The 13,237-nt window shown below is 48.6% G+C and overlaps 1 protein-coding gene across 1 annotated transcript in view; it reads left to right on the top strand.

Annotated features, from left to right (window-relative positions):
- Nucleotides 1-13,237, top strand: part of LOC137525342 (uncharacterized) — a 244,791-nt gene that overhangs the window by 174,202 nt on the left and 57,352 nt on the right. Inside the window, exons 20-21 of the mRNA XM_068246396.1 lie at nucleotides 9,501-9,594; nucleotides 11,395-11,954. Of these exons, the coding sequence (XP_068102497.1) occupies nucleotides 9,501-9,594; nucleotides 11,395-11,954 (654 nt within the window). The remainder of the gene's footprint in view (nucleotides 1-9,500; nucleotides 9,595-11,394; nucleotides 11,955-13,237) is intronic.

The raw sequence follows: 13,237 nt of genomic DNA, 5'->3' as shown, positions 1-13,237 counted from the left end.
CCAGTGACTGACTATGCACTACCTTGTACTCATACTGTGCTGCGTGATCTGGTTTGTATGTATTCCTGCATGTCAACCCTAAATATTGTCTATAACCAGCACTGCATAATATGTTGGTGCTATATATATATATATATATATATCAAAACACATGCATGTTTCGTTATAGGAAAGCACTATATTAAAACTGCACTATGTGGGAAGATCCAACAGGTGCTAAAAAGAGGCAAAGAGCTGTGATTTGGAATGCAGCAGCCCATAGGCTTTTACTGAGTTTGATTTTGCGTCTGTTTTCTGCTTTGTGGATGTAGCAAAATACATTGAAACTCGGAGCAGTGCTTTTCAGCGCTGCTAGATTTGGGCGCAACCAGCGCCGCCATAGACTGTAATGGGAATCAGTCTATAGCGGCGCTCAGTGAGGAAGGTCGGCTCCGTCAGAAGACGGAGCCGAAGTTGCTTAAAAAACACAATAATTCGGCCTCCAGCAATCGCTGGAAGCCAAATTATTTCATTCCCCCACTATCCATGTCGGCCTGGAGGGGGAATAGTAATTAAAACGCCCCGGACTTGTGCAGAAGCAGGACCAGCCATTTAACAGCTGGATCCTGCGCCCAAGTCTACCAGCGCCGTATTCAAATGTACGCTTGAAACTAGCCAACCCGCGTCGTAGCATACGCCGCATCTATCTATCTAATAGAGTACGTGCCTCAACCTTGAAGCAAGAAGAAGTAGGCTTTCCATGAGAAAATGTATGCGTGCTCAAACACCAAGTTTAACCCTAGCAAGACTGGCTTTGCAAATCCGGCCTAATTGGCTATTCATGAGGCAATGCTCATGCAAATATGCATTTGCTTTCGCATGCCAAACTATGCAGGGTCAAAAAACCAATACTGCAAAGTGCTCTCTCGCTGCCTGGGAACCACAGCGGCACCCCGGAGTTGGAGGCTGGGTGGCGCAGCCGCCCCCCCCCCCCCCCCCAAGCGTGGCCAGCGCTGGGAAGAGCCGTCCGCACCCACCTCCTAATATTAAAAACACCCACTTACCTTAACGTCCATTGGGTTCTGCTACATGCGCATTAATTTTCTCATGGAAAGCATTTTGTGCAGTTTGTATCCTTTGGAGGCAGTTGGTTGATGGCTTGCTCCGGTGGTGTGAACCCTGGAGTGAGTGCGCCTGTCCTCCCCCCCCCCCCTCTGGAGTGCTGTATGTGAGCCAGCCCTGAGCTCTAAAGCTCGGGGTGACCCATGCTTCTCTCCTTTCTCATGTGGTGCCCCAAATTAATGCGCATGTAGCAGAACGCAATGGACGTTAAGATAAGTGCCTGTTTTTAATATTGGGAGGTGGGTGCAGACGGCTCTCCCCGGCGCTGGCCACACTTGGGGGGGCGTCGTCCAGACGTCCACGCCACTCAGCCTCCCCCTCCGGGGTGCCGCTGTGGTTTTCAGGCAGTGAGAGAGCCTGGGACCCTGCGTTCCCCCCAGTTGTATAAAAAGGGGGCATTGGGAATTCTCCCCGTGGCGCTCCTGGAGGCCTGGAGCACACCAAAAACCGCTAGCAGATCCGCAAAATGCTAGCAGATTTGGAAACGCTTTTTCTTATTTTTATGTAGCATTTCACCTAGCATTTTGCGGTTTTGTAAAGCGTTTTTGGTGTAGTAGATTTCATATATTGTTACAGTAAAGCTGTTACTGAACAGCTTCTGTAACAAAAACGCCTGCAAAACACTCTGAACTGCCGTTTTTCAGAGCGGTTTGCGTTTTTAATATACTTTACATTGGAGGCAGAAACGCCTCCGCAATCCAAAAAATGCCTCACCTCGGGAGTATGCGTTTCAGCAAAACGCCTCCCGCTCTGGTGTGCACCAGCCCATTGAAATACATTACCCAAGCGTATCCGCAGCCGCAAGTGGATCGCAAAACGCTGCCGAACCGCTCTGGTGTGCACTAAGCCGGATAGTGCTAATGTAGCATGTAGCAGGGTGACTGCTTTGTGGTATTGGTTTGTGCATGTATTTGCATGAGCATTGCCTCATGAATAGCCAATTAGGCCAGATTTGCAATGTCAGACTTGCTAGGGTAAGGCCTCTTTTCCATGGACTGTGAATAGGCAGTGAAATGGCTCTCAAACTTTCACAACTGCTCACTGCTGCCTGGTAACTGCTTGCTGCTGCCTGGTAACTGCTTGCTGCTGCCTGGTAACTGCTTGCTGCTGCCTGGTAACTGCTTGATGCTGCCTGGTATCTGCTCACTGCTGCCTGGTAACTGCTTGTTGCTGCCTGGTAACTGCTTGTTGCTGCCTGGTAACTGCTTGTTGCTCCCTGGTATCTGCTCACTGCTGCCTGGTAACTGCTTGCTGCTGCCTGGTATCTGCTCACTGCTGCCTGGTAACTGCTTGCTGAGCACACAGCTCAACAGTCCGTGGAAAAGAGGCCTTAAACTTGGTGTTTGATCACGCATAAATTTTCTCATGCAAAGTACTTCTTCTTCTTGTTTGAAGGTTGAGGCACTTAGTCTATTATATATATAGATTGGGAATGTTCAACCTGTGAAATGTCCAACAGGCATACATGTACTAGTAATGATAATAGAAGGTAATGAAGATAATGAAGTTGTGGTGTGATTGATAATAAAAAAAATATAAGAATAATAAATAATAATAGCATTCAAAGGCTGACTGCAGGTGACTCCGCTTAAAGAGCTTGCAGTTAGCTTATTCACCACAAGGTGTCGCTCTCACCTCTCCCACGTGGACCGCTCAGAAAGGAGGAGATTAATCCAAAGACAGGAAGTGATGTAACAGCAGGAAGAGAAGTTGCAGGAGGTGAGAGAACACGCGGCTGGAAGAGGTAATTGTGTGAATCTTGTTATATATGGAGCAGAGCAGAGGTTTGGGGTGGACATGCTTTGTTACAGAGGAAGACATAGTACACCTGTCACTATCCTGATCATCCCCCTTGATGAGACTTATATATAACTGCTGTGACTAGTTTGACAGTTTTCTATTGCTCCCCTTACATGTACCATAGATTATGGGTCGGATCTCACCTTCCTAGTAATAATTCAGTCACATCACAGAGACAAGAGAAGATATACTGTATATTGACTATAGCCATATCCCTCCAGTGCTGGCATTTACCCCTGTATAGCCTATTCTGCCCCAGGCATTGCCATATTGCCGTGTAGTGTAGCCGTATCTCCCTAATCACCCCCCCCCCCCCCCCCCCCCAGTTTCCAGCTTCTTCCTGGTGTAATAGTAACCTTGGGTAGTCGTCAGGGTAGAGGCTCAGGGGGCACTAGTCTCTGGGAGTACAGCCCTGTGGATGTGCCTGTCCGTCCCCCACCCCTCCCCGAACACTTCAGAGTTATGACTCTGCATGTTTGGGAGACTACCTAATACTGGGGATACATCTGTCTATACTGGGGAGGAGGCTGCCTGTTTGACTTGGGGAAAGGGTCTGGGGGCACACTTGCCTGTCCTGATAACAGAGACTGCTTGGGGTATATTTGGCTATCGATACTTGGGGTACACCTGGCTATCTTGCCTAGGAGGGGGGTATCCTAATACGGGGGTACATCGGCCTATATTCAAGGGGAGGAAGCCATAATACTGGTGTACATATAGCTATCTAACCTGATTAAGGGTACTGCTTAATACACAGGGTACATCGTGATATCTAATCTGTGGTTGGAGGGCTGCCTAATTCTGCCTACATCCGGCTATCTGTAATGGGGATGGTGGGCAGCCTAGTAGTGGCTATCTATACTGGGGAGGTGGGCTGCCTAATATTAGGGGGGCATATGCCTTGTTAATGTGGGGAGGGAGACTACTTGATGCACCTGGCTTTTGAAACCTTTCAGCACTTTATTTGGCCTGAGGAAGTGGGCAGAGACCCACGAAATGCGTTTCCTGTGCTTATTAAAAATTAATTATATTTATATATAGAAATGTATCATTTTTTGAGGTAAGCCACTTCCCCTCTTTCTCTTTTTTTTTATCTCAGTTTTATACACTCCTGTGTGCCTCTTAACCACTTGAGGACCTAGGGCTTTCTACCCCTTAAGGACCGGCCACTTTTTTTCCATTCAGACCACTGCAGCTTTCACGGTTTATTGCTCGCTCATACAACCTACCACCTAAATGAATTTTGGCTCCTTTTCTTGTTACTAATAAAGCTTTCTTTTGGTGCTATTTGATTGCTCCTGCGATTTTTACTTTTTATTATATTCATCAAAAAAGACATGAATTTTGGCAAAAAAAATGATTTTTTTAACTTTCTGTGCTGACAGTTTTCTGAAAGTAAAATTTCTGTATACATGGAGCGCGAAAAATGTGGACAAACATGTTTTTGATTAAAAAAAACCATTCAGTGTATATTTATTGGTTTGGGTAAAAGTTATAGCGTTTACAAACTATGGTGCAAAAAGTGAATTTTTCCATTTTCCAGCATCTCTGCCTTTTCTGACCCCCTGTCATGTTTCATGAGGGGCTAGAATTCCAGGATAGTATAAATACCCCCCAAATGACCCCATTTTGGAAAGAAGACATCCCAAAGTATTCACTGAGAGGCATAGTGAGTTTATAGAAGATATTATTTTTTGTCTCTGAATACCTTGAAGGGTCTACTTTCCAAAATGGGGTCATTTGTGGGGTGTGTTTACTGTCCTGACATTTTGGGGGGTGCTAAATTGTAAGCACCCCTGTAAAGCCTAAAGGTGCTCATTGGACTTTGGACCCCTTAGCGCAGTTAGGCTGCAAAAAAGTGCCACACATGTGGTATTGCCGTACTCAGGAGAAGTAGTATAATGTGTTTTGGGGTGTATTTTTACACATACCCATGCTGGGTGGGAGAAATATCTCTGTAAATGACAATTTGTTAATTTTTTTTACACACAATTGTCCATTTACAGAGATCTTTCTCCCACTCAGCATGGGTATGTGTAAAAATACACCACAAAACACATTATACTACTTCTCCTGAGTACGGCGATACCACATGGGTGGCACTTTTTTGCACCCTAACTGCGCTAAAGGGCCCAAAGTCCAATGAGTACCTTTAGGATTTCACAGGTCATTTTGAGAAATTTCGTTTCAAGACTACTCCTCACGGTTTAGGGCCCCTAAAATGCCAGGGCAGTATAAGAACCCCACTAATGACCCCATTTTAGAAAGAAGACACCCCAAGGTATTCCGTTAGGAGTATGGTGAGTTCATAGAAGTTTTTATTTTTTTGTCACAAGTTAGCGGAAATTGATTTTAATAGTTTTTTTTCACAAAGTGTCATTTTCCGCTAACTTGTGACAAAAAATAAAATTTTCTATGAACTCACCATACTCCGTACGGAATACCTTTGGGTGTCTTCTTTCTAGAATGGGGTCATTTGTGGGGTTCCTATACTGCCCTGGCATTTTAGGGGCCCTAAACCGTGAGGAGTAGTCTTGAAACCAAATTTAGCAAAATGACCTGTGAAATCCTAAAGGTACTCATTGGACTTTGGGCCCCTTAGCGTACTTAGGGTGTAAAAAAGTGCCACACATGTGGTACCGCCGTACTCAGGAGAAGTAGTATAATGCGTTTTGGGGTGTATTTTTACACATACCCATGCTAAGTGGGAGAAATATCTCTGTAAATGACAATTGTTTGATTTTTTTTACACACAATTGTCCATTTACATAGAAATTTCTCCCACCCAGCATGGGTATGTGTAAAAATACACCCCAAAACACATTATACTACTTTTCCTGAGTACGGCGGTACCACATGTGTGACACTTTTTTGCAGCCTAGGTGCGCTAAGGGGCCCAACGTCCTATTCACAGATCATTTTGAAGCATTTGTTTTCTAGACTACTCCTCGCGGTTTAGGGCCCCTAAAATGCCAGGGCAGTATAGGAACCCCACAAGTGACCCCATTTTAGAAAGAAGACACCCCAAGGTATTCCGTTAGGTGTATGGCGAGTTCATAGAAGATTTTATTTTTTGTCACAAGTTAGTAAAAATTGACACTTTGTGAAAAAAAACCAATAAAAATTAATTTCCGCTAACTTTTGACAAAAAATAAAATCTTCTATGAACTCGTCATACACCTAACAGAATACCTTGGGATGTCTTTTTTTCTAAAATGGGGTCACTTGTGGGGGTTCCTATACCGCCCTGGCATTTTACAGGCCCAAAACCGTGAGTAGTCTGGAAACCAAATGTCTCAAAATGACTGTTCAGGGGTATAAGCATCTGCAAATTTTGATGACAAGTGGTCTATGAGGGGGCGAATTTTGTGGAACCGGTCATAAGCAGGGTGGCCTTTTAGATGACAGGTTGTATTGGGCCTGATCTGATGGATAGGAGTGCTAGGGGGGTGACAGGAGGTGATTGATGGGTGTCTCAGGGGGTGGTTAGAGGGGAAAATAGATGCAATCAATGCACTGGGGAGGTGATCGGAAGGAGGTCTGAGGGGGATCTGAGGGTTTGGCCGAGTGATCAGGAGCCCACACGGGACAAATTGGGGCCTGATCTGATGGGTAGGTGTGCTAGGGGGTGACAGGAGGTGATTGATGGGTGTCTCAAGGTGTGATTAGAGGGGGGAATAGATGCAAGCAATGCACTGGCGAGGTGATCAGGGCTGGGGTCTGAGGGCATTCTGAGGGTGTGAGCGGGTGATTGAGTGCCCTAGGGGCAGATAGGGGTCTAATCTGATAGGTAGCAGTGACAGGGGGTGATTGATGGGTAATTAGTGGGTGTTTAGGGTAGAGAATAGATGGAAACACTGCGCTTGGGTGGTGATCTGATGTCGGATTTGCGGGCGATCTATTGGTGTGGGTGGGTGATCAGTTTGCCCGCAAGGGGCAGGTTAGGGGCTGATTGATGGGTGGCAGTGACAGCGGGTGATTGATGGGTGGCAGTGACGGGGTGATTGATGGGTGGCAGTGACAGGGGGTGATTGATGGGTGATAGGTGATTGGCAAGTGATTGACAGGTGATCAGTGGGTTATTACAGGGAAGGACAGATGTAAATATTGCACTGGCGAATTGATAAGGGGGGGGTCTGAGGGCAATCTGAGCGTGTAGGCGGGTGATTGGGTGCCCGCAAGGGGCAGATTAGGGTCTGATCTGATGGGTAACAGTGACAGGTGGTGATAGGGGGTGATTGATGGGTAATAAGTGGGTGTTTAAAGGAGAGAATAGATGTAAACGCTGCGCTTGGGTGGTGATCTGATGTCGGATCTGCGGGCGATCTATTGGTGTGGGTGATCAGATTGCCCGCAAGGGGCAGGTTAGGGGCTGATTGTTGGGTGGCAGTGACAGGGGGTGATTGATGGGTGATAGGTGATTGGCAGGTGATTGACAGGTGATCAGTGGGTTATTACAGGGAAGGACAGATGTAATTAATGCACTGGCGAATTGGTAAGGGGGGGTCTGAGGGCAATCTGGGCGGGTGATTGGGTGCCCGCAAGGGGCAGATTAGGGTCTGATCTGATGGGTAACAGTGACAGGTGGTGATAGGGGGTGATTGATGGGTGATTGATGGGTAATTAGTGGGTGTTTAGAGAAGATAACAGATGTAAACGATACATTTGGGAGGTAATCTGACGGCGGGTTTGCGGGCGATCTAATGGTGTGGGTGGGTGATCAGATTACCCGCAAGGGGCAGGTTAGGGGCTGATTGATGGGTGGCAGTGACAGGGGGTGACAGGGGGTGATTGATGGGTGATAGGTGATTGGCAGGTGATTGACAGGTGATCAGTGGGTTATTACAGGGAAGAACAGATGTAATTAATGCACTGGTGAATTGATAAGGGGGGGTCAGAGGGCAATCTGAGCGTGTGGGCGGGTGATTGGGTGCCCGCAAGGGGCAGATTAGGGTCTGATCTGATAGGTAAAAGTGACAGGTGGTGATAGGGGGTGATTGATGGGTGATTAATGGGTAATTAGTGGGTGTTTAGAGGAGAGAATAGATGTAAACAATGGATTTGGGAGGTGATCTGATGTCGGATCTGTGGGCGATCTATTGGTGTGGGGGGGGGTGATCAGATTGCCCGCAAGGGGCAGGTTAGGGGCTGATTGATGGGTGGCAGTGACAGGGGGTGATTGACGGGTGATTGACGGGTGATTGACGGGTGATTGACGGGTGATTGACGGGTGATTGACGGGTGATTGACGGGTGATTGACGGGTGATTGACGGGTGATTGACGGGTGATTGACAGGTGATCAGGGGGATAGATGCATACAGTAAACAGGGGGGGGGTGGTCTGGGGGGGGGGGGGGCTCTGGGGAGAATCTGAGGGGTGGGGGGTGATCAGGAGGGGGCAGGGAGCAGGGGGGGGGGATAAAAAAAAATAGCGTTGACAGATAGTGACAGGGAGTGATTGATGGGTGATTAGGGGGGTGATTGGGTGCAAACAGGGGTCTGGGGGGTGGGCAGGGGGGGGGTCTGATGGGTGCTGTGGGCGATCTGGGGCAGGGGGGGGAGAAATCAGTGTGCTTGGGTGCAGACTAGGGTGGCTGCAGCCTGCCCTGGTGGTCCCTCGGACACTGGGACCACCAGGGCAGGAGGCAGCCTGTATAATACACTTTGTAAACATTACAAAGTGTATTATACACTTTGTATGCGGCGATCGCGGGGTTAACATCCCGCCGGCGCTTCCGTATAGCCGGCGGGATGTTGCGGCGGGCGAGCGGTGACAGGCGCCGGCGGAGGATCGCGTCACGGATGACGCGATCGCTCCACCCATGCCCTTAGAAGGACCGCCGCCTCTGTGGGTGAGCCGGTCCTTCAGGGCTCCACCTCCCGGCCGCCTCTGTGCCTTAGGCGGTCGGGAAGTGGTTAATGCCGTTATGATGGCTTCCCAAGTGTTCCAGATATTAGTCATCCACCAAACCAGTCACCAGTCAGACCACCACTTGAGCTCCATTGCTATGTTATCAATGGCAAAAGGGTGAATGTTTAGTGATATGAAGGGTGTGAGCAGGAATCCAGGCGCATGCATCTCTATGGAGAGAGCTTGCAGGGAGTAGTAGTTTTATTGTTAGGGTAGTCTGCCTTTATTCCTGAGAATGATACAAAGTATCTATGTGGGGGGTTAGTTTACATAATTGCCCCTTAGGGAGGGAGACATAGAGAATAATATAATATGTGAATAGTGCGGAGCTCTGATTGGCTGATCTTGTATGCCATGGAATACTGAGCCCATAAGATCCTCGTAGAGCAGCTCCCACCTCCAGCTGGTGCCTCACACGTATGCACACTCTCTGTGTTACCTTATCTCTGGATTTCCCTCACTTCTTGTGCTGTCAGAGGTGTTTCATGTTTATCCCAGCCGTTATAGAAGGCAGGCCGGTATCTCTTCCCTGTGAAGGGGGACACTTTCCCTGATAGCTTTTCCCAGCAGCTGTTCATAGCAACAGTCATGAATACAATGTTGTACAATGGAGTTGTTGTGGATCAGTGGAGGTCTCAGGGAGGGAGGTCCTGAAGGAGCAGGATCTGTGCATTGTGTCCATTTTCAGCAGATGAGACAGGTGCACCATATGACTGTATCCATTTTATCTCTGATGTGAAGAAGCCAATGTGCAGTCAGGAGCCACTGGTGTTGGATTGGAGGTTAGAGTCTGCACAAAGATGATGGATGGTGGGTGGAGCCAGGTAACAAGGGGCGTGGCTGGTAAGACAGGTAGAGAAGATGGAGGCTGCAGCTGGACAGTGGTTGGGTGGCCTCTGCTGATTCTGTCCTGGTATTGGCACTGTCCCCGCTGGGAGATTTGTTGCTATGGCTCTTGGAAGGTTTGGGGTTAGTAGGTGATGGACAGGTAGGGTCAGGATAGGGAGCTGCAGTCCCATCTGCCCAGTTCATCAGCTGCCAGAGCCATAAGTAATGATAATTCATAGCTAATTAGCTGCAGGCCTCAGCTCCTATCTTCCTATATCTCCAGCTGCTCTCTCTTCACATCCTCGTCCATCTACCGCTGCTGGTGTTGTGTCTGATTATGCTGCCTGTTGATTTGCGCTGCCCCGCATGCACAGTAGGACACTGCGCGGCCACATTTCCTATTGAATGATGTAGTATGCAGAGAAGGAGGCACTCCTAAAATGTATAGGTAACGATGTGCTCAGGCAATCCGTTCACCAAAGTTTTTTGTCAATTGTACTATATTATGTGGATGCTGCCCCTTTTTTCTTTCAGTTTGACCTCTCCTCCGCTCTGATTGGCCCTCCCCGCTGCGCCTCGCCCCCTGGCGTCTGGTTGCCTAGGTTGCGCGACTGGGGTGGAGTTTGTGGGGGACGTTTGGCCGCTCTGGCGAAACGCGTGCACGCCGCTTTCTGACGTGCGGGCGTTCGCCTTGCGCTCCAGCCGCCTCTCCGTACGCGTCCGGCCACTCCCCTGGCCGTTCGCGTCACTCCGCCTCTGTTCGCGTACCAATGCGGAGACTGGGCCCTCCTAGTGTGGGCGGAGTCTGCCGCTGATGGCGTCCGGTACGCTGGGTAGTGGGACGCGGCGGTGTTAAGCCACTACGGAGTGTGGGTGAGTGCGCCATGGTCCTATTGGCCCCCTTTTCCTTTTCCACTGTTCTCCATCAGGTCCGCATGCGACACTGGGTCCTGTGATTGGTCTGTATATTCAGACCTGTGATTGGGTGATATGTGGGTGGGTACATATAAAAGTTGTATGCTTTGTATATTTGTCAGTCTGTCATCCGCTTGATAAAGGGGGATCCCCCCGAAACGTCGCACTTTGTGTGACAGCCTGCTATCTTTATACTGCAATAAAAGAGCATGAATACATAGATGGTGCCGGCTTCATCTTCCTCTCCTATTGAATGATGCTGATGGTGGTAAAATACTAAATATCTCCGCTCCCACACATCCTACACTCCCCTTCAACTTTCAGGGTAGGGAGGGGACCCCCAGAACGACCTCTATGCCAAATTGCAGCCCCCGAGACCCGCTGGTTCCTGAGATAGGTTTCTGTAATTTATCTCCTGAACCAGCGGGGCTCGGGAGCTACAATGTGGCATAGAAGTCGTTCAGGGGGTTCCCTCCTTACCCTTAAAATTTGGGGAGTGTATGATGTGTGGAAGCGGAGATATTTAGTATTTTACCTCCAGCAGCATCATTAACTTCACACTAAGCATGCGTGTTACGCAGTGTGGAAGGGAGCTTCCGGGCAGCGCAATCAGACATTACACCGGCATTGCTGTAACCTCCCAGGAATGTGTGCATGGAGAGGAGGAGAGAAGCACCAGATGATGAGCAAGGCACACTGGGAGAGAGGACTGTGGTGCTGAATGTGCAGATACCACAGCTTATGGGATATTATCACTCCTAGCAAATTATGTTCTTTTCTGTGCTCTGAATATTAGTACTAATATTTTACTGTTGCAATTTATCATTTTTATAAATCAGATCTGAGCTAAAAGAACAAGAGACGTATGTGAGGAGCAATCAGCAGTCTATGGAGGAGGGTGGCATGATGGGGACAATTAAAGAGGAAGAAGGAGAGACCTTTGTGAGGAGTGATCAGCAGTCTATGGAGGAGGGTGGCATGATGGGGACAATTAAAGAAGAAGAAGAGACATATGTGAAGAGTGATGAACAATCTGTGGAGGAGGGTGAAATGATGGGGACAAATAAAGAGGATGAAGAAGAGACATGTGTGAGGAGTGATCAGCAGTCTACTGAGGAGGGTAGCATGATGAGAACAGTTAAAGAGGAAGAAGAAGAAAGCTATGTGAGGAGTGATCAGCATTTTATGGAGGAGGGTGGCATGATGGGGACAATTAAAAAGGAAGGAGAGACATATGTGAGGAGTGATCAGCAGTCTATGGAGGAGGGTGGCAGGATGAAGACAATTAAAAACGAAGATGAAACATATGTGAGGAGTGATCAGCAGTCTACGGAGGAGAGTGACATAAGGACTAGTAAAGAGGAAGAAGAAGAGGACATTATTACTGGGATGAGCATTGGTAAGTGATAAATGTATCTCCTTTTAATGTCCAGTGCATATTAGCCAGTATTGCAACAATAAGGAAAAAGACAGACTGGCACTAGTTGCGGGTAGGGAGGTCAAGGGTTAACCTGGATCACGTACTTCATCTTGCAGCGTGCTCCCGGGAACAAACAATGATGTATGGGATGAAGAGGAAAAAACGAGGCACTGAAGCAATGAAAGTGTACCTTTAATCCTAGGTTGTAGACACAGCGGGGTATACAGTGGGGGTGAGGAGGAGGCCTGACAGCTGTTTCGCTTAGAAAAGCTTCTTCAGAGGCGCGTGGTAAAGGTTTACCACGCGCCTCTGAAGAAGCTTTTCTAAGCGAAACACTTTCATTGCTTCAGTGCCTCGTTTTTTTCCTCTTCATCCCAGGCATATTAGCCAGTGATGGCTAACCTTGGCACTCCAGCTGTGGTGGAACTACAAGTCCCATGAGGCATTGCAATACTCTGACAGATCTAAGCATAATTCGACACACACAAGCAATAGAACACAGCAATACATGCATGCAGCTACATTTGAGTCGTCAGCAGGTGCTCGTCAGCCAATCAGGATGCACTGTCATACACCCTTTACCTGCCATACCACATCTAGCAGCCATTAGCATTCAGGTGGGAGGCTTCAGTTGGACGCAAATCGCAAGATTGCGTCACTAGCAGGACCGCCCCGTGCAGGCATCCCTCCCACAGGGGTCCCTCCCTAACCGCTCACCTGTCCGCCATGTCCTAGAGCTGAAAAAAACGTTTAAGAACACACGATTGGTTCGCACGATGGCCAGGGGCCCCGGACCTCTCTCACTGGCCGGGGCCCCAAGGCCAATGCGCGATACCTGGAGGGGAGTGCAGGTGGGCCTGGACCTCTCACACCCAGGCTCTGGACCTCTCACATCCAGAAAACCCACCAACACTGCCTCCATACTGAATGCTAAATTCGACACACACAAGCAATAGAACACAGCAATACATGCATGCAGCTACATTTGAGTCGTCAGCAGGTGCTCGTCAGCCAATCAGGATGCACTGTCATACACCCTTTACCTGCCATACCACATCTAGCAGCCATTAGCATTCAGGTGGGAGGCTTCAGTTGGACGCAAATCGCAAGATTGCGTCACTAGCAGGACCGCCCCGTGCAGGCATCCCTCCCACAGGGGTCCCTCCCTAACCGCTCACCTGTCCGCCATGTCCTAGAGCTGAAAAAAACGTTTAAAAACACACGATTGGTTCGCACGATGGCCAGGGGCCCCGGACCTCTCT

Source organism: Hyperolius riggenbachi, chromosome 7 (genome assembly GCF_040937935.1).
Source record: "Hyperolius riggenbachi isolate aHypRig1 chromosome 7, aHypRig1.pri, whole genome shotgun sequence".
In the NCBI taxonomy this organism is placed as follows: domain Eukaryota; kingdom Metazoa; phylum Chordata; class Amphibia; order Anura; family Hyperoliidae; genus Hyperolius; species Hyperolius riggenbachi.
Note: the sequence above shows the minus strand (reverse complement) of the source record. Positions and strands in the feature narration are given on the sequence as shown.